The 21,913-nt window shown below is 42.5% G+C and overlaps 2 protein-coding genes across 2 annotated transcripts in view; one reads left to right on the top strand and one right to left on the bottom strand.

Moving 5' to 3' along the window:
- Positions 1 to 4,968: 4,968 nt before the first annotated feature.
- CHST7 (carbohydrate sulfotransferase 7) lies at positions 4,969 to 6,381 on the top strand. The gene has a single exon (XM_026088784.1). It carries the CDS (start codon positions 4,969 to 4,971, stop codon positions 6,367 to 6,369), a length of 1,401 nt encoding a protein of 466 aa, XP_025944569.1. The 3' UTR covers positions 6,370 to 6,381.
- A 12,399-nt stretch (positions 6,382 to 18,780) lies between these two features.
- SLC9A7 (solute carrier family 9 member A7) overlaps positions 18,781 to 21,913 on the bottom strand; it is an 84,071-nt gene continuing 80,938 nt past the window's right edge. The window contains exon 18 of the mRNA XM_026088769.1: positions 18,781 to 21,578. The gene's annotated coding sequence lies outside the window, so the exon portion shown is untranslated. The remainder of the gene's footprint in view (positions 21,579 to 21,913) is intronic.

Raw genomic sequence — 21,913 nt, 5'->3', positions numbered from 1 at the left:
GGCTTCATGCAAACACTTGCTCAGCTCATGGTCTGTGCCTGGCTTTTAGGCAGGATGGGGACAGCAGCAGGGTGCCTACCGTTAAGACTTTACCAATTCTCAATTAGTAGTAACGGGAGAGAAGAGGGAGTACAGGCAAGGCACCCCCTACCTTACATCTCTACACACGCCGTCAGCCTCAGATCTGCCCCCAGCTCTCCTTGTCCCAAGGTGCACCATCCTCTGCAGACGGCCTCTAGCGTCTCGTACCTTCCCCTGTCTGGCAGAGGTGTCAGCCCACAGTATATCCCACATTTGCACAGAGCTGTTCAATGGTACAATTTTCACAGTAACTACTGGATAAAATTATTATCTTAAGCTGTGCAGCTGGATTGTCTCAAATCATCCCGCAAAGAAACTCTGTATTTGTGCTGCTTTAATTAGCTGAAGGAAGACATAGATCAAGACAGTCATGAATGCCACAGTTTTCCTGCCTCACTTCCTCATCATTCTTGCAGGTACTAAAGAGCAACCTCAAATTTAGATGCAAAGAGCAGAATTACCACCTTCTGCACACAGCTTTGCATCTGAAGCCTATTTTACCAGGCTTCTGGCTACCCCCTTGTTTAGAAATCTCCTCTCCTTTAAATTACTCCTCTCTCTTGTCCGATTTTCCACTTTCTTTGTATCTTCCAAGTTCCCAATGAGTCTCTCAAAACCCTTGCAATTTTTTTGACCTTCTGTCAGCACTCTCTGTTCCGCTGTGGGGGAAATTCCACAGCTGAAAAAGCCTTCTGTGCAGACAGGCTTGATTGGATGTGTTTCTTTAACCATCATCCATCCCACTCTTCTCAAAATGTTCCTTCTTAAAAGAGCTATCAAGGCTGATCTCACGTGTGAGATGTGGTTTCGCACACGTGGAAACATCTGATGACAAAGCAACTTCAAAAACCCAAAGAGAATTACATAAAGACAAATTGTCTTGGTTTGTTACAAGGCTTCTTTAAGATTTCAAGCTGTCATTAACCACGGACTTCCTTCTGGCTTAAATCTCTAAATGACAAACATGCAAGCACAGAGCTTATTAACAGCCAGGATGTTTGAGGGCAACACTCCTTGTGTAAAACATACCAGTTTTATCAGCTAATCAAGTTATTTTTAATCACTGAGTACCCTTTGAAAATGACAAGAGCATACTTGCATACTGAAGATGAATAGGTAGAGAGGCAACTATTTCTATTTTAAAACATCTGCTGAGAAGATAAAAATGATTCTGATGCTCAAAAGCAGTGTTCCAACATTCACTGTTGTTGTCAGTATAAGTGCTGAGGGAGATGGAAGAGCAAAAATTAAGTTAGAGAGATAAYACACAGGAAGCCAATGTTATGTTAGATTAAAAACAGCCAGTACTTTTGGTAACAAATTGGAAACTAGAATGGAAGTATTGCTACACTAAACTATGCAGAACATAAATATATCTAAAATTTATATAGCTAATAAAATATACTATCTAAAATAATGGCTTTTTTTTCTTAATAAAATAATAGAAAGCACAGAATTATCACCAAGAAATGACACAAGCTAGATGCCAAACAGCCAGGTTGCTTAGCATATGAATGAAGAAAAATCTGACTGGCGCGCTCATGGACTGAATTATCATGTTCCTGGAATTAAATGCAGAGGATCATCTGTATATGTAAATAATGTCTTTATGATTCATAGAAAAAGCTCAAATAGGCGAAATTCACCCCCCTTATCACTACTATTAGTGTTCAAGACATAAATTAACACAGAACTGAAAAACAAGAAAAGCAAGAGCTGATCTCTTCAACTATATTAAGACTAGCAATCAACTCATGAGCATTCAGATTTGATACTTCCCAGGACCCTTTGTGAAGGCTGGAACTGAGGGATTTCAATTCTGATTCAAGTACCTGATCACTCCCAGAATGAATACCAGCTCTGCTGGGATTTTGTACTCCCTCCGCACTCCCCCCCCCCCAAAAAAAGAACCAAACCCAAAACAACCAAAGTAAATGTTAAAAGGATACTTGGAAGCTAATCCTGCTTCAACAGAGTAACTGATATGAAGGCGCAACACAAAATTTTTATTGTGATTCTTTCCTGGTGTGATAATCTTTTAAAACCTTCCTATGTTTTTATATTAGTAAAAATGTAGCCTGTGGTAAAGTAATTTGTGTCTTTTACTTTTTCCAGAACAGTTGCCACAGAAGTCTGTAGTTTTATTGTCTGAAAAAAAAATCAGCGTAATGTGTATTTTTATTCCTATGGTTTCCCGTTTTGTCTGGCAGGCCATCTTATTTTGCAAAATGTTTCTTTTTTTTTCAAGACAGCTTTACTTTAGTTAGACAGTTTTAAGAGCTTGTTCTGAGTTTTTAGACAAATATGTATTATAGAAACCAATAAAAAAATAAGTATTTAAGTTGCAGATGTATTTTGCTGYGATTCCTTTGTCAGCAACAATACTAATACTACTGATGACTCACTATTTTATCTTGTCTTACAAAGGGAAAACCCCATCAGCTCAAATTAATCCATTCACATCTGCACTTCTCAGGATCCCATCTAGATAAATATAGGTTGGCACATCCTCCAAAATAACTATTTTGCCTGATACTACAGAAGTCAACTACACTGCAGATACCTTTTCAGAATGCTAGATATACACATCTTGTTTGTATAGGTCAAGGTGCTTCGGCAGGTCTGTGACCTGGTTTTGGCAGGTATGTTTTTAATCCTGTAGTCCTTCTTTAGTCGCTTGAGGGTATAGTGATCTCGATGACTTCCTGGCCTTAACAAAGTCAGAGTTGAGACTTGCATTGTTTTATCTTACTGCTTAAAAAAATCAAAGTGACAATGAATATAAACAGAAACATATGTTGGGGCAGAACTTCCCCTCAGATGCCATCATTTTTACATTCTTCTGTTGAGGAGTGTAGAAGTCTTGTTTGGCACCATCTACTCACTCAGCACGCCATAAACTGCAGGAAGCCAAGTCTTTAACACTTACTTAACACAGGTCAAGTAAAGTTTTAGAAAGCAGACTGCTGGCTCACCACCTGGACAGAACAGAAACATGCTTTTTCTCTCAAATTGTTCTGTGTTCTTCATATGTTACTCAATACATTTGAAATGGGATAATTGTTTTTTGTATTGTCTTTTATTGTTATTTAATACCTATACAATCAGACAGAAAAATGCATAGCAATTACAGATGCTGTATCTATATATTTATACTACAGAAAGAGCGTTTTTAGAACCTATATAACTCATGGATCATTTCTGCTATCTATTATGCGTGATGTTGGTGACTAATGCTGTATCACGGGCCTTACACAGGTGAATATATACTGCATAGACTATTCTGGAAGTGAGAATATCACAGACTGAGGGAAACTGAGAACTCTGTTATCCTTGTCGAATTTCAGTCTGCACAGTGTATTTAGATACTCATCATCTTCTAAAGAGGATGCTATCCATTGCCTTGCCTAATGGTTAGGATGCTCACCAGCCCCGGCTACATGGTCAGCAGGACAGGGACATCACCTCCTTGCCTGGTGGATGCCTTAACTGGGAACATGGGCTCATGATCCATCTGCTATTGTGAGCATCTTGCACAGCCAGGTGGGAGCCAGGCTTGAGATTTTGAGGCTCTATATTTGAATTTAAATACCTGAGGTCAACCTTTTTGTCTGACTCTCTATCTCAGAGGAGGAGATGAATTTAATGTCTGAAAAACAGAAGCCTGTGTCTGAGCAGGTGGCATTATGCTCCCTATTACAGTTAATCAAGAGAAGGGTTATCTGAAGGCGATCAGATATCCATGAAAGGTTAGACGTCCTTCTGTGCGTACCTGTTTCTTCCCACAAACTGTAAAGAGAGTGTAAGTGACTATCTCAGACAGACAGGAATCCTTTAGTGACATAAATTGGAGCAATGAATCACAGACAAAGATGTCCCTATCCAGTCACATGCAAACAGGAACAAGAGCTTGGCTCAGACGTCCCTCAGCTCTCTACAGCACTGAACTGCAGTATTTCTGACACCCACTGCAGATTTTACTAGCTGCCATATACCCAATTTTGTGTCCCCAAAATACATTTACACCTCTTTTCATTTTGTAGCGTGTTCTTTCTCTGGAGGTTTAGGAGGTAACGGAACCAAACACGCCTCCCCCGGAGCCTTTTCAACCTCAACTTTTCTGTAGCTGTTCTGGCTAAAATATCGCCTTTGTGGTGTTGTGGGAAGTGCACATCTATTTACCCATATTGCACATCTATTTATCTTAAAGGAGCGTACAAAAGTAGGAACGTAACACACGGGAAGAAAGGCACAGAATTTTCTAAATATTAATAAAGGACTTATTTGAAATATTACCTAGTCACTGATACGGGGACATGCCACGAAAACAGCTCTCCAGCGCGCACCTTTCGGGGCTGGCCGGACCCGCCAGCTTTTTCTCCAGCACCTCCCGGCTGAGGCGTCTCTCGTCGAGGCGCCTCTTAACCGGGGGAAGGAGCGCGGGCGGGGGGAGGAAAAGCAGAGCTCCCCCCCCCGCCTTTTTTAAACCCAGGCCTCGGTGATTTCTGAGGTGCGCGGCGGCAGGGGGCAGCAGCTTCGCCTCGCCTCCTCTCGCCCCGCCGGCCGGGAGGCGGCGGCGGGGGCAGGTGCGGCCGCGGCTGCTTCCGCGTCGCGCCGTGAGGCGGCAGCGACGAGAGAGGGAGGCAGGACGGGCGGGCGGCGGCCGCGGCGACTCGCCGGCGTGCCCGTGGGCGTGCTCCCCGGCGGGGAGGCCCGCCCGGAGCCACCCCCTCCCCGCCGCCGCCGCCTCCAACTTTGCCTCTTTGCAAGCGGGCGAGGAGCCTCCCTCCGGCAGCCGGAGCGGCGGGCGCCGCGGCTGGGGCAGGGCCGGCGGAGCCCCGGCGGGGCAGGGCCGCCCCGCTCTCCGGAAGCCGGCGCGGCGGCGCGATGAAGGGCCGGCGGCGGTGGCGGGGGCAGCACCGCCGCTTCGCCGCGGTGCTGGTGCTGTACACGCTGCTGCTGCTGCTCCTGGTGCCCTACGTGTTGGACTACGGGGCCAGGAGGGGGCGTGCGGACGAGGAGCCGCTGCTGCGCCGCTGCCCCAGCCTGGAGGAGGCGCTGAGCGAGTGGGGCTGGGAGCAGCGGCCGCCGCCGGAGCCGGAGGAGGAGGACGGCGGAGGCGCGGCCGGGGCGGCGGGGAACGGCAGCGGGGCGGCGGCGAGGAAGCGGCACATCTACCTGCACGCCACCTGGCGCACGGGCTCGTCCTTCCTGGGGGAGCTGTTCAACCAGCACCCCGACGTCTTCTACCTGTACGAGCCCATGTGGCACCTGTGGCAGGCGCTGTACCCGGGCGACGCGGTGAGCCTGCAGGGCGCCCTCCGCGACATGGTGCGCGCCCTGTTCCGCTGCGACTTCTCCGTGCTGCGCCTCTACGCCGCGCCGCCCGGCCCTCGCGACCCGCTGGGCCCCGCGCCGCCCGGCGGCGGCGGCGGCAACCTCACCACGGCCGGCATCTTCGGCTGGCGCACCAACAAGGTGATCTGCTCGGCGCCGCTGTGCCCCGCGGCGCCGCGGCCGCGCCAGGAGATCGGCCTCATCGACGGCGCCGCCTGCGAGGAGCGGTGCCCGCCGCGGGCGCTGCGGGAGCTGGAGGCCGAGTGCCGCAAGTACCCCGTGGTGGTCATCAAGGACGTGCGGCTGCTGGAGCTGGGCGCGCTGCTGCCGCTGCTGCGGGAGCCCGGCCTCAACCTGCGCGTGGTCCAGCTCTTCCGCGACCCCCGCGCCGTGCACAACTCCCGCCTCAAGGCCAAGCAGGCGCTGCTGCGGGAGAGCATCCAGGTGCTGCGGAGCCGCCACCGCGCCGAGCCGCGGGCGCCGCCGCGGCAGCACCTCCTGCCGCCCGCGCTGCTGGGCGGCGGGCGGGGGCCCGGGCCGGGGCCGCAGCACCGCGCCGAGTTCTTCCTCAGCGGCGCCCTGGAGGTGATCTGCCAGGCCTGGCTCCGCGACCTGCTGCTGGCCCGCCGCGCCCCGGCCTGGCTCCGCCGCCGCTACACGCAGCTGCGCTACGAGGACCTGGTGCAGGAGCCCCGCGCCCAGCTGCGCCGCCTCCTGCGCTTCGCCGGGCTGCCGGTGCCGCCCGCTATGGAGGCCTTCGTGGTGAACATGACCCGCGGCGCAGCCTACTCCTCCGACCGGCCCTTCCTCATCTCTGCCCGCGACGCGCGGGAGGCCATCCACGCCTGGCGGGAGCGCCTCAGCCGCCAGCAGGTGCGCCAGGTGGAGGCGGCCTGCGGCGAGGCCATGAGCCTCCTCGCCTATCCGCTCAGCGGGGGCGACGGCCGGTAGCGGCCCGCAACGGCCCCAACGGCCGCCGCCTCCCCACGCCCGCTCGCTCGGCCGATCGCCCTTCCTGCTGCCGGAGGGGAGAAGCTGCCGCAGGCTGAGAGCCGGCTCCGGGGAAGGTGGCGACGCCCTTCCCGCTGGTCCCGGTCCCCGGTCCCAGTGCGCGGCCGGCCCCGGGGCCCGCCGCCTCGCCCCCCGCGAAATGGCGGCGGGCGCGTCCCTCACGGCGGGTGGCCTCGCGCCCGCAGAGCGGCCTGGTCGCCCGGAGCTGAACGTGGTCGTTTACCGAGGGATGGCCCAATGCTTGGAGGAGGAACTACAGGGAAACCGCTACGAGCGCGACATCCCGCGGACACCAAGCAAGAGGTGAGGCCCGGGGAGATAACGGTTTAAATCTCATCTCTTCCCTTCAGTTCTGCAGGGCAGGACGAGAGACTTAGCTTTTATTATCCTGACTCTTATCAAACCTACTTCTGAACGGCCCGAGTGTGGTGCCTTCACTTGCTCTGCGGGACTGGATCAGCATCGCTCCCGGAGGATGTAACTCTCAATTGGAAATCTCGGTTAAAGAAAACTAACCTTCTCCTTTCCCCTGGGTACAAGTAGCACTGTAAGTTTCAAAACTCCTAATTCTTGTTGTTTGCTTTTTCCTCCTCCCCCCAATTTGTCATGGGCAGTAAGATTTAAATACCTGTTTTATGTCAGAGGGAATATATTCACCTTGTGCTGAAATGCTTGTTGAAAGGTTCTCAAAGACTCCAGGGATTGTTTTTTTAAGAGCTCTAGAAACGTTGGGGACACTAGCAAATTCTGAAGTCTAGTTAGTATGAAACTGTGACTATATGCAAAGTGTAAGTATTCTTAAAAAATTGTATTAAATAAAAAAAAAATCCCCCCAAATGAAAGAGTCTAAGTAAAGAATTAGAAGACTTGAAAGGTATTAATGTAAGAGGATAACCTTTTCTAGAGCACTAAAACACATTCAGTTCTGTTGTAATTTTATTAAAACGCTTGTAAACAGCCTCTGTAAAATTCATTGCAGAATGTAAATGCAGGGCTTAACTGACAGATCTTACATTTACCACAGAAAGATGTCTTCCACTTAGAAGGACTCTGCTTCCATTCTGACTAACCTAATAACCTAGTGACTCTGCTGGAGATAATCTTTCTCTATATGGATTATAGAACAGTACTGCTAATATGGGGGGGGGCACAAGTCAAGGAAAGGGGAACCATTTCCAATTCCATGTATCTTTCAGAGTACTGTAGTAAATGGTTATATGAATGGAGTAAGCATTTGTCTGCTTAAGTGTTTTGAAAATGTTTGTTTCAGAAATCTGCTTTTCAAAAGAAATCTTTAATCCTTTGTAAAGTAGGATTTTGTATATATTGGTATAGTTACATGATAGTGTTCACATGGGACATCTTGTGGACATCTGTAAAGATGACTGTAACTGGAAAGTGAACACGTGGTTTTTCTTCAATGTTGTTTTCTTAACTGAATGAGAAAATCACTTTTCTTTCCTAACTTCCTGACTGATACATTGTGCTGTGCACAGGATTCTCTTGGTCACATCCCTTCTGAACAATAACATCCTCTCAGCTGGTAACTTGTGCACACGAACAAAAGCAAATGTTTTCTAACAAGGCCAAGATTAATTTATCTTGGCAAATAAAAGTTCCCAAATAAAAGTGTGCATTTAAAAAAAAAAAAAAGGATGTTTCCATTTGGATTTTAAAATGGCTTTTTTTTCCACAGACTCCCAGGAACCTGTATGAGAAGCGTGTGCATGTGTGTATGTATGTGCAAGTATCTTTTTTCTTAATTTGGGGAAAGGAGGTATAATTGTAATTTAGGGACACAGTATTTTAATTTCTTCCAGACTGCTTTTGAATATGTTACAGTCTGACAGCGTTTGAACAGCACTACAAGCGTATGCAAGGTTATAGGGATGTTCATATGCAATCCTCAAATATAAATTGAGAACATGAATTTCAAATTGAGGATAATCCAACATCAAGAATAAAGCTATATTTATATAAAGTGCTGGAAATAAAGACAGTTCAAAGAAATTTTTTATGCTATTCTTTTTGAAGAAACATTTGAATTATATTGTAGGTTTTGATGTTTTGTATATTGAGCTGGAAGGAAAGTCAGTGAGTTAGGATGTACCTTAATTTATTTTAGTTCTTCCACTTCTTTGTCCCGCCCAACCAAGAGTACAGTAGCACTCAAAACAGGCTTCTGTCGTTATCCAAGGAAAAATATAGTCATAAAAATGTTTTTGAGTAAATCTTTTAATTTCTCAGTAGCATGTTTTATACAGTTCTGCATCTTCAGGTTTCTGCATGAAGTGAAAAGTACAGGGGCTCATTTTGTAATAATAAAACCTCTTGTATTATCTAAGGGATATGTCTGTATTCTGTTATAGGCACTCTGAGAGCAGCATTTGTCTCTGGATGTTCTAGTGTTATTTAATGATGGTATTTGTTTAGATGAACAATATCTGTATCCATACCTTGATAACCTGTGCCCAGTAACCTAATTTGGAAAACTCTTCTGGGAATATAGCCAGCCTGGCTTGAACTGAGAGGCTTGGGAAGAAAATAAGATTTTATTGCATGCCAAAAGATGATGCAGTACTCCTTGTGCCAGGTGGGAGAGACTAAAAGCCAGTATATCTTGCTGATATTTTTTAACAAGTTGCAATTACAGATTTGTAAGCTGCAATATTTGTTAGGCATTTGCTTTACTTTGACAGAGCATCTCATCTTGCTAGTTCAGGTTGCAAATATCTTTCACTAAAAGATGTTGGAAATACACACTTAGTTTCACTTATGCCAGTTTATCATGATAAAGAAAGAAGTATTGTCATCTAACTTAACCTGATGCTTATAGCTAGAAAAAAAAACAGTAATTGTAAACTATTTAGTATTTTCTGAAACAGTTCCTGAGTTTAACATAGAGGCATTCTCTTCTTTGGTCTTAATTATCAAGATGTATTTTTCTCAGCTAAAGTTATTCACTAACACAATTTATCTTTATTGGCAATTAAATCAAATTTTTCTCACCCCAAGCTGTTCTTCTAAGACCTGTGTTATTATTGTAGCTTTTGTATACTGGGAAAAGGGCTGTTTTGCAAAGTGTACAAAATCACAAGTACAATTTCAGTAGTATTCAGGGCATCTGAAGCTTATTAAAAGAGTCTTTAAAGCAATCAAAAGGGAGTATACAAAACTGAAAAAGTAAGAACTAGCGGAGAATGTGTAGGATCTGACCATGATTTGTGCCCTTCAGTCACTGGATGACTTTAAAAAGTCCCTATCTTAGGAGGACACCTGAGGCTGGCAAACAAATGCATTTTACTTTCCTCTTCAAGACATTGTGTTTGAAAGCATCATCTTTCAGAGTGTTTACAGCGTATCCAGATTGACCTAGTAACTTATATCTAGAAGGAAAAAAAAAAAACCCTGTGATGTCGAATGACAGTATTGATACTTATCTGAGAAGACAGAGATGTGTTTGAATTAGGATGAACACAGTAGAGTTTTATTGGAAGAGATCTTTTGAGCTAAGCAGAATCTGCTGAATGCTAGATACAAAAAATGTATGGTTAAACTGCATTTTGAGAGGAGCTGGGCATTATGGATGGATCAGTAGCTTTTTTTACGGTTATTGGGCTCAGTCAATTACTTCAGTTCTGACATAAAGTCTCAGTTCTAGTGAATGATGTAGTGAAACCAAATGTACCTTGTTCTTTTAGAATAAGGGGTGGCATGATGAGCAAGGCAACAATAAACACGTTTTATAGCTGAGCTGAACTTGGCGGGCTTAGAGTCATCGTTCAGTGCTGGGCCACAGAGTTTTAGTAGTTTAGGCTGAGATTTGGAAAAAATATCCTTGTATTACATTACATATAATGAATTAATAACTTTAATATATTAAAAAATCCTAATGGGAAATGGGAACAAAACCTGCAAATGCTTACAAGACTTACTCCTATCATCTGTTTTAACTTAATTTTTTATCCTCATGCATTTGCTTTAAGGGAGTTAGAAACTTTAGTACTATAACTGTAAGTAAAATGCTGTGTTCCAAATGTGATATTTCCAAGCTGGAATTGTTAACTGCTGTCTCACAATCATTATGTCTGTATTTAAATTGTTGATTTTTGGAAATAACTTTAATGACATATCTGCAAGAAATGCTGAAAGTCCAAAGTAAAAAAAAATACTTAGCCCTATATTACTTGCTTTGGTACTTCTTAGAACACTATTGATAGAATCCTTGTAGATATTCATGGTACATATTCATATACTGCAGATGCAAAAGAAATGGTTCAGTTGTTCGGAGGTATTTACTTAAATTTGTTTCCCCTGACAGTGCAAAGCTGTCCCAGTTGCAGTATCCTTTGAGAAGTGTTGAAATGGTAGTGAAGTTACTTATCTAACAACTTTCATATTACACTGGTCACTTTTAACCTTCCCCTCATCAGTCTATCAGTGTACCAAGAAAAGTTGAGTTGTTGCATTAAGTTCTCTTCAGGAATCAATATCACAACTTTCAGTAAACCCAGTTATAAAAATCAGTGCAAAATTTCTGGGTTTATTACAGCAATGCAGCTAAACGAAATTTCAGTGGAGAACTGTGCTATTGCGAGGCTATCAGAGCCAGCAAGCCTGATAATACATTGTTCCTTTCTTGAACATGAAGAATTGCCACTCAAGCTCTGTGATGGTATTTGGAACAGAGGGACAGTAATTATGGTACATGTTATTTCAGGAGTCATTTCTCAGAATAGAATCACACTGCAATCCATTCAGCACTGCGGACTATGCACCTACTGCTGTAGAGAGGAAGAATAAGACTGTCAAAGCAAAGTTGGCAGTAGTAGAAATTTTCAAGACTGTACTGGTTATGGGGGGGGGGGGTAGGGGAAATGGATGGACTCCCAACTGATGTTCTCTTGACTGTGATTTATGTAGGTAGAATTTTAAATCCAGAGTTGTTGATGTGATGGTTTTCCATGACTGAGGGACTTGCTGCTTGTTGGTGAGGCATACCTCTGGCAGACTTGGCTCCAGAGCAACCAGCTGGAGGCTGATTAACTTTTTAGTACTTACAGTTTGTCTAGGTATATAGTCCCAGGAAACTCTAGCTGCCAACACTGATGTGTTAAACTCTGCTACTGACCTATATCGTCTACAGCACCATTTCTTGGTGTCGCTAAATGGGAATCAGGTCTTTCCCTGGTACTCCCAAATTTGTGACCCTGTTTCTTATTGTCTAACCTTGCCAAACCTTAACTGCATTTAGGTTGAAACTTTTCCTGTTGGGTGTCTGCTTAAAGTTTAATTCTGTTTCAGAAACTTCAGTCAAAAGAATACATGTTCTTTTGAAACTAAGGTTAGGATGTGGTGTTCTTTGACTATGTTCAAAATACTCTTGGAGATGTTTCTATGAAATCATTTGTCATTTCAGTGTTTGGGGACAGGAACTCCAATTTGGATAGGGGAAATGACCTCTGTGTAAAGGATGTGTGTGTTTTGTTTTCACTGTTGCCATCTACTCTAATTTGGCTGAATACATTAATGTTTAAAAAAAATAGTTAGCATGTGCTCAGTAAAAGTGGCTTTGGTATGTGTGTCTATCTGTATTTTTTACCAAATAAAATCTGCATTGGTTTTATCTTCAGCGAGCTTGCTCAAACCTCTTTCTTTCCTATAGAAAAGCTCAGTGTGGTATAGTACATACGGCAGTGGGAATCAAAGGCATGTAACTACTGCTTGGGCTGCAGCACTGGAGCTGAGTAAGGAGTGTGTGTTCCCACTGATACCTTCTTCTCTAGCCCCTTTTTTCCTGCTACTGCTAGTTCTAAGGAAGACTCTTGAATCCAGTGTTTGGTCTTCCAGTACTTAATAATGGAAAGGAATACAGGTGAGAAGGAAGAGACACTGATGATGGATGGGGTAAACAAGTGGTGATGGGGGAAAGGAGGGGAAAGAAATTGCCTTTGAATTGTAGAGAGAGGGGTTTGTTGGCAAAGGGCTTGGGTGAGCAGATGCACAAGAGGGATGAGGGACTGGGATTCAATGAGAAGTGACAATCAGAAGCTGGGACTGGTTTAAGTGGAAATGGCAACTAGGAGTCTTTGGGAGGGGAGGAAGAGAAGCAGAGATGAAAGAGAGCAAGCAGGGAGGAGAAGTAGGGACCAAGAGCTGAGCTGCAGTGAGGAGCTGGGAATTGCCCCAGTGCCACTGTTCAGGTGAGATGGAGGGAGACACCTCAGGGGGAGGGACAGCAGGCTGAGGCTGAATCCAAACTGTAGAGGAGAAATGGATAGCTCTTTAAAGAGCTGAGTTTTCCTGCTTCTCTGCTAAAATGGCTCTGAAGACAACTGGCTATGATACAATCCCTGCTGTACAGTGCTGATCCACATAGCAATGGCAACTTATCTTCCTCTGTTGGTTACTTGGCCCATAGAAGCCCATCCCTTCTGCAGACCAGGCTCCTCTCTTCCTCCCAACGCAGGGAATCTGTTAACTGCCCTGCAGTTCTTCTAGCAGCGTCACGGGTGGGAGGCACAGGCAGCAGTGTCAGATTCTACTTCTCTTTTTTTCCCCCATCTGCAAACACTGAACTCAAGCTCTGCTTGTGAGTAAAAGAGATGATGCAAGAGAGTTGTCTCATCAGGCTGACTTTGCCTAAGGTGCATTTGGAAGTGTGTTTGTGATCCTTCCTGCAGTGGTATTAATATCAGCAGACAGAACAGACGGATCTGGAGGAGGTCCTTGTTTGCGTCCTTGGTTCAAGTGACAGATGTTTGCGTGTTAGATTGAAAAGTTCCAGTTCTAGCAGTGACTCATGGACGTATCGCTGACAGCTATTGTTTTCAGTACATACACTCAGGAAGCCTCTTGTTACATGCACATGCTTACAGAGATGTTAAATGTCTGTGTTGCAAAGCCAAGTACTGAAGGAAAAGTGCTGCCTCCCATTTCGTACATCTTGAGAGTCATATATTATAGGTAGGGGTTTTTATTCCATCTGCAGCACTTGGTCACTGCAGAAGGTAGACCTGTTTGGGTGGGGGGAACAGATTATGCAGTGAGTCTGGCAGTATGTGGCTGAAGTTAGAAAGTGCGCAGGAATGAGGTAGGGGAGCGAAGGAGGAGAAAGGATGGGGGCAGCGTCTCATGGCTGAGTTATTCAAAAGCTGTTGGAGAGAACTGGACTCAGTCCCTGGCTCCAGACTATCTGTGAGATGTTAGGCAAATACATTAGCTTTGCTGAAGAGGCCAAGTAAGTGTTAGGCTGCCAGAAGCTGAGTGACGCTTCTGGTATGCTGGAGTCAGGCTTGCAGAACTGCTGCAGCAAAAGTCAGCGTGAGGCTTTGCCTGGCTCAGTAGTGCTGGTTGCTCACAGGGCGATACTGAGCCGCTGAGGTGAGTCAGTTGCAAAAAAGGCAAATGTACAGTGGCATTAAACTCTTTGAAATGTTGGTGAAACTTCCTCTGGAAAGCTGCATATATAGGTCTAGTTACCTAAGCTAAAGGTGATTAATTCACACTTTAATCGGTACAGAGAAAGGTCAAGTGAGATAAAAGCCCTCTGTCTTAGAAAAGACTACGCTATTTGGCTTATTTAGCCTCACAAAGTAAAGGCTGCAAGAAGCTAGCAGTGCACAGGAGAATGAATATCCATGTGGGAGAAGGAAAGAGGTAATCCAGCTAACAGACAATACTGGCATGAGAACAGATGTGTATATATGAGCAATGAATCACTTTAGCCTGGAAGTTGGAAGAAGGTTTTTTTAACCATGAGAACAGTGTGGTTCTGGAGCAGCCTTCCAGAGCAGGAAGGGGAGGGAAAAAGATGACCAGTGTTAAGAGGCAACTTCATTAATTTAGAAAGGAGTTGATATGGTAGACAACCATGTTGCCATACAACAGATGAAACTGTGATCCAGGAGGCTCTATGGTTTCTGGAAAGTTCTATACAGAGTGCTAAAGTCTTCTGAAAAATCAGTTCTAATGCACAAAAAGAACCAGACCCCCAGCTTAAAGATGTTTTGTATGTTTTGTTTGTGCTCTGTGAAAAGGAGGTAATGCTGATCTTCACAGAAATGCTATAAAAATAGTTTGTTATGGAGTACTCTGCAATAAATACATGTTGTGTAAAATTTCCTATGAGGAAATCTGATAATTTTGTCTTTATGCAAGGGTTTGAATAAAATGCTTTAGAGCTCTACAAAACCCCAAGTCATTAATTCAGTAATTTTTGCCCTGTTTTTTGAGAAGACAGGAACTGAGGGAAAAGGAAAGCTGGTACATGTTTGACATGGCTTTAACAAAGGCTATATGGTTATGTTTACCTGCAATAGGTAAAAATGTTGGCTGTACAGGCAAAGGTACAGCATGTGAGCTATACAACCCTGATATTCCCCTAGATATAGACGAGCTGTCTTAAACATTTGCTATAAATTTGTGATTATAACCTTGTTAATTTATGCACACACATACCTGGACTATTTTCAGGTGTGCTCTGGATAGCATTTAAACTGCAGCAAATATGTAAGTGCATTCGTTAAAGTGAGTGTGAAAGAAAGGGCTGTAGGAGATCAGCCTAAGTACAGAAGAGGCCTATCTGATGCAAGCGTTGGAAATCCTCCTTCAGCTTTTCACAGTCTGTTCAGCTACTGTTTGAAAAGGGATGATTTAGGTGAATTGTCTTCTTCCCTCCCTTTTATCTAAACCCAGTTTAGTTATGCCAAGCTTTATCTCACGCAAATTCAAAGGCAATAGGATGGGACATCTGTCACCTGTCCCAAGTCATCCTTAAAATCTTTAAGGATGGGGACTTCACATCTTCCGGTGGTCCTTTACTTTAATATGTCAGTATGCCCACTGTTAAAAAGTGCCCCCTACTGTCTGTCTGAATCATTCTTGCTTCAGTTACTTCTCTTCCAGGATGTAGAAAACAGTCTGTTACTACTTCTTTGCATTAACTTCTGAAAAAAGAATAATTGAAGACTTTTAATGTTAGCCTTTGCCCTTTTTCCCTCTAGATGAAATTTTCTCATTTCTACATTGACTTTCTATTCCATGTTTTCTCAATCTGTAGTCATTCGTGTTGCCATTTTCTGTGTTTTTTTTTTTTTTAAAGCTATGGTGCCCYAAACTGGACACAATACTCCATCTGAGGTCCAATTCTATCTTAGCACTGAAAAACGCGGGCAAATTAAAGTGTTTCTTACCTTACACAAGTCCTGTTTCTACATCCCATATGATTTTTTTTTCATATTAGTGCCATGTTGTTGACTCATTTTGCTTGTGATCTACTAAATCTCCCAACCTTACCAGTAGCATGCAATTGCAAGGGTTTTTTTTTTTTTAAATGCAGCAAAAAAAGTATTAATCAGCTTTCTAACCTATTAATTTTCAATTCAGGCTTTAATTTATCTCTATATTCTTGTTTTGATAAAGCACTGGTTCATTTATCCTTTAAACTACTTCTGTACTCCACATGACTCAAGCCTTAGAGTTACTGAGTCAGTACTCAATGTATATACTCTTAATATACAATTAATATACTCTTAATGCCAGTATATCAGATAACCAGATAAATATTTTAATTAATTGTTTGCATAACCTCAATTTCTTGTGTGAAAAGAGGTGTTTTGCTACAGGATTAATTTGCTTACCTAAAACTTGGTCTTGGCTGTTCACAAAGGTTTCTGTATTTTGTTGCTGTTTTAATCCAAGATATGAAAACTGAGACAAAATAGGACCCAGCCGTGAGATGCTTCTTTCTGATCACGTGATTACTGATTATATTCTGTTGCAAATGAGGAGTCACTTTAGTGTGAACTTTATTTTGCACCTTAAACTGTAAATTTGAAACCATCTCTTCTTATTGATTCTCAATAAATTTTGGTAAAATAGTTGTAATAGTTGGCTATTCTAAGAAATTATAATCAAAAGAGTTGTGTTCAGATTAGAGGTAACCAGCCAGTTTTTCTTAAACTTCATTTCTTAATGGGAAAGGAATTATCCTGTATCTCTTGTCAAGATTTTGTATGTCCTGATATTATATACCATACATGACATTATGATATTGCAATATTATATGCCCTATATTAAATGACATCTTGATACTTCCACTATGAAAAATGAACATCATGCTGCTTTTAGCTTTCCAGTGTGGGTCAATATGCTGCTTGTAAACTAGTAATGCTAACCTTGAAAGAAATAGCTAATAAGCTGTTTTAAGACTGAACATACTTCACTTGTTTCTAACCTGAATTTCAGCTTGCTTGGAGTTGTTCAAGCGTGTGCTGTCATGCCTGTATCTAATGAGTCCACAAATCCCTGCCATGAGGCATGCCAGCTCTAAGGCACTGAACTCCCCAGCTACTGCTGTTGGAGCACTCCTGAATGATGAGAAGACAAAAAAATAAAACCCACTTACTGTCTGCAGAGGAGCTGGGTGACATCCCAGGTCTCACGGCAAAAAAAGAAAATAAATCACAATGGTTCTGAACAGTTAAGCTGTGCCTTAATAAAATCTATTTTAAAAATCTTTGCTTTTGAAAGGTAGGGGAAGGACCAGGGATAAGTGGGAGATAAGTCTCCTGTGATCTGTTACAGAACAGCTAGAACAATTTTGAGGTAGGCGTTTCACTAGTTAGTTAATAGAAGATGAAAAGTTGTAATGAGGCTTTGATCTCATGAATGCAGAAGCAGCATGAAGTCCTACAGAATAATTCTTGAAAGTTTTTTTTTTTTTTTTTGAATGTCTGCAGGTTTTTGTCACTGCTCTACCCATGAAATTTGTTAATTACAGATTTAGGTTTTTTTWAAAAAAAAAAACAGTTAAGGCAAAAAATATTCCAGGAAGTTGGTAATTTTTTCTTAAAGAATGTGAACGCTTGTCAAAACTAACATTAAATAGTAAAACAGCAATGGTACCAGAAACATCTTCAAGTTTGTACGCTAACTAACTTAACTACCTGTAAYGTTACAGCTGCAGCTAATACAGAACTGTTTGGGGTAGTTGAGTTTTAGAATAACTGCTAAAGAGTAAATTAGGTTGATTACTGTAACCAAGTGCCTCCATACTTGTGCAGTGTTACTTCTCCAGCTAAGCTTTGAATTTCTACATGAAAAATTCCACAACCATCTTTCCAAATTCTGTTGGATAAGGGCCCAGAATGTACCGCTTCCCCCTCTAGAAGTGTTTTTCTTACTGCTGCCTTTGCCTCACACAGCTATGGTATCTTGGTTGAAGCATGCAGCTGATAGTTTTAAGTAGCCTGAGGGGAGTTTTGTCTACAGCAAATTCCTAGTGAAGAAGTAACTACAGGTATAGTTCAGTAGTATTTCTCCCTGCCCCCCTCCCCCCCAAAAAAAAAAATCCAGGGCAAAAATATGTTTTGTTTTGTTGTTTTTTGCAGTAGACTTTTGTCACTGTGCTTGTCACTCACTTGGGACATGAAATCTCTCCCCTGAGCTTGCAGATGTATAGGGTACAGGTTAGTAATCAATCCACAGTGTCACTGACACAGGTGCAGTTTTGTCTAAATATGCTTGTGATCTCCTCCCTTTAGCTGCTTTAAATTGCTGAACATTGCTGCTTATGTGAGGCCTAAATCTCAATTCCAACTGTTGGTTGAGAAGTTTGACCAAAAGAGCAATACAGTTTAAGTCCTATTCTTCATATAATCAAACAGGCACTTATGTTATTATCATTAATGGTAAAAACATAACTACTATTACTAACTGCTGTCAGAAGGATTGAATATTGCCCACACCCTTCTACAGTACTTTCACTTTCATCATTTTCTTTGCATGAAACTGCAGAATCTTAGAAGATGCTGCCAGAGTGTCTAAAGATATGATGGGTCAAGGAGATTTCCTCCAAGATCCAAGAGCAAAACCAGCCCCTAAAACTCTGAAAAGAACATTTGGGTTCAGTAGGGGAGAATTTGACTGGAAGCAGAAGTTTGTAGCTGCATGCACACAACAGGGTACAGCAGTATTCCCAACTCAGGATAATGACAAAAACAAATTTCTATACAGGAAGAATAGTGTACAGTGAAAGAAGCAGGGTATGACTGAGCATGTAGACAAACTGAGAACCACTTTTTAGGGTGAAGACTAAAAACACTATTTTGGAGTTTCTATATGATAGCTGGAGAGTTTAGTAGTACRTCCTCCTATTTAAAATTTCACATCCTAGACCAAGTTTCTGCCTATAGCTGGAGCATCTGTTTAATAACCCATCATTTTCTGAATAAAGTACGTTTTCTCAAGATAGCTGTATCAGATTATGCTTCCATTGTTCAGATTGTATGTAATCATTTAGTATTTAAATACTATTTATTGTCCCATAACAAGAGAGCAGACTTTTGTTTAAGATTTTTTAATAGAGATGGATTTGATAATTTTATTTCATTATTCAGATGGCTCAGAACACTTAAGCAGTGTATTTGGGAAAAGTCATAGTTTCAAGCATTACACTACACAAATTTGAGTGAGAGCTGACATTTTACACTTTTTTCTTTTTTTTAAAGAAAACTTTTTGTTCCTAGCTTCAAAAACACACATGGCTTATGTTACTTCAAGTGCACTGTAGAAACCACTTCGTCTTGGAGTGTGGATTAGTCTAGCAGAAATACACTGTTGTTACTTAGTGATTCACTCTTGATTAGGGAAAACAGGAGGTAAATGATTAACAAAATACAGTTTCTTTGAAAATATTGAATTCAGAGTTTAAAACATCTATGACATCTTGCAGAAGCTACATTATTTGCTTAAACATTTAAACATTTAATTGATTATATTAAAGAACACACAGAATGCCTGGGAAAAAGAAAGCCCGACACTGTGCACAGAACTTCTGTAGCTTTTTATTATAGCTTAATTCAAATCACCATTTCATACCATTACTTCTACTCCACCCTTGCTTGATCTAGTCCAAGTATTCAGCTGATGTCAGCATACTGAAAGTTTATTATCTGAGTACCCTTAAGAGTTCTTTTTTAGTCAGAGAGAACTTGAGAGAAGGAAGCTCCCAAATCTCTGAGGAAAACATATTACCAAAGCACAGCAGAAGGCTGGTTTATTTGGACAGAATATAAAATGTTGAAAGTATTGTTAAAAGCATCAATTCTTAGGCTTCCTGAACAAAGGGGCGCTGTAGTTGTAGGCAGGAAGTAGCTGTAATTTTCTTGGAAAATGAAGACCTAAGAAAATATTCAATAATATTATCAAAGTGCCTCCCTTTTCATTAAATAACAGATCTAGACTGCATAACTTACCTGAGTACAAACTTTCAAGTGTTCTCGCAAATGCTAAACCCTGCTTATTACTGAAACCCCAGTACCCTTCTTTCTTTCAGATTTCCTGCAGAGCTTCCCTTCTTGACTGTCAGATCAGTTTCAGTGAAAGGGATGGGTTCGCTCGCTCTCAAACCAGGGAGGTAACCGCACTACTTTGGCAGCAGCTACCCGCTTTGCACAATGTGATAGTGAGCTAGTAAGTAAAGTTTACACTCCCAAATGTAGACCACCTGAGCACTTCAGCCAAACTTTACAGCTGTAAAGGATCAAGAACTACTTCTCTCTAAAACATTTTCCAGTCACTTTAAACCTCATTTGTTGACTGAGATGGACAAGAAGTACAGTCAAAAGGCAGTAACTCTAATGACTGGAAACACTGCTTCCAGCTACTCTTTCCTTCAAGGAAATGAGGCAACAAAAATAGCATAAAATAGGTTTCATCTCCTTTGACTGGAACTGTAATATTACATGCTCAGATTTGCAGACTGGTTCATATTACCTTCAAAAACTACTGAAGTGACTCACTTCATGCAAAGTACAGGAAAACCCTCACATTGTGTCAATGGGAAGAGGAAGCCTGTCTCTGCTAAAAGAAAGGTCCATGATTCTGTTAGCAGAAGCCTTGCCAAAGATTTGGTAAAGCTAAATGCATTGTCTCTTATGCTACCAAGAAGCATGAATTTCTTAAGTGGTCTCATGGCAAAAACTGAAGGTGTGAGGAAAATAATTATCTGGAGTTGTGGGTTCCAGCTTTCATTAAGCTGAAAAGTAATTCCAGAACTAACTGGTCACTACAGTAACAAAAAATACTCAATCTACCTGAAACAAGTGTGATTTTGCTGTAAAATGCATAACTAAGGAAAATAAGAGTGCCAAGCAGTATCATACTCCATAGATTTCACTTCAGTCATCTCACCAAACAAGTAGTCAGAGCAACTGATACCTTATGGCTTTGAACAGTACTGAATGAGCAGCTTTTGTCCCGGCCTTTGACTTAGGCTAGTAGTACATGCTTTGGGAAGAGTAAAAGCGATAGGCTGGGTGGTTGCCCTTCCCCCAACTTCTCAGTTGCTCAGGGACTGCCTAAGGCAGAGGCTGCATTCAGATTGTGTTTAACAGCTATCAGGGCACTTGGTCTTTCAGAAATGCTGAATTTTGAACCCGTTGATATGCTCTTGAACACACAGCCTGTGACAGCAATACAGTTTGTGTAGCATAAAAATATTGCCTTTGCTTTTGAACTGCTGGTTACCACGAACAGGTTACCTCACATTTGCTTTAGTAAGGGGTGAATCATCATTCCCTGTTGCCCTTCGCCATACCACTTGTAGTTTTACAAAACTGTATCAGTTCTTCCTTTGCCATCTCTTTTACCAAACTGAAACAACCCAGGTATTTACTCATCACATGGAAATTGCACGGTCTTTCTGGCTACCTTTTTGTCCTGTTCTGTGCCTTTTTAGTTTATGTCCTTTCAAAGATGACCAAAGCTACATGGGATGTAGGGACATGTGGTGGACTTACTTATRGAGCAGCATAAGGTTTTCAATTTTGACTTATACTTCATTTCCCAAGATTGTTTCTTTTTTAGCCATTCCTGATATTTTGTGGAAACTGATCAGAATGATTTCAAGCTCTTTCTTAAAGAGAAACAGCTATTAAGAGGCCATTGCATATGCATAGTTTAGGGTGCTTTTCACTAAGCACTACTCCACATTTTTCAGTCAACCTTAGGTTTCAGAATCCTGAATAACTGAAATTCCCACACATTTTTCATCTTCCTGCTCACTCCCTTCTCCAGATCCAGCAGCACAAACCTCTGGATGTCATTGCTAGCAACTTCTTTCCACTGTGAAAACTGGTAAAAAGCTAAAAAACAGAACCAAGAATAAATGGTCAGTTATTAATCCAAATGGATTTGTCCTTCTAAAGCAAGTAAGATAGCATGAGCTAGGAGTTCTTGGGGAAAAACTTTTCAAATAGCTTATTGGAAAACCAAGTTTACTATCAAGATCTCCTTTGTCTGCATGGTCATTCACTTGTCATTCACATTCACTAAGAACTAATAGATTTACAAGTTATAACTCCCCTCTATCACAGCCACATAGATCTACATTTTATACCTGAATATAATAGTTTTTCCCTTTCTGCCTGGTACAGAAGTGAGAAATGTATTTATAGCTGTTAGGATTTGTAAGAGCTTA

The sequence above is a fragment of the Apteryx rowi genome, unplaced genomic scaffold (assembly GCF_003343035.1).
Source record: "Apteryx rowi isolate R43461 unplaced genomic scaffold, aptRow1 scaffold_783, whole genome shotgun sequence".
Classification (NCBI taxonomy): domain Eukaryota; kingdom Metazoa; phylum Chordata; class Aves; order Apterygiformes; family Apterygidae; genus Apteryx; species Apteryx rowi.
Note: the sequence above shows the minus strand (reverse complement) of the source record. Positions and strands in the feature narration are given on the sequence as shown.

What these genes read in the sequence shown, in the direction of transcription:
- CHST7 (XM_026088784.1), top strand. Translation starts at nt 4,969, where the DNA reads ATGAAGGGCCGGCGGCGGTGGCGGGGGCAGCACCGCCGCTTCGCCGCG.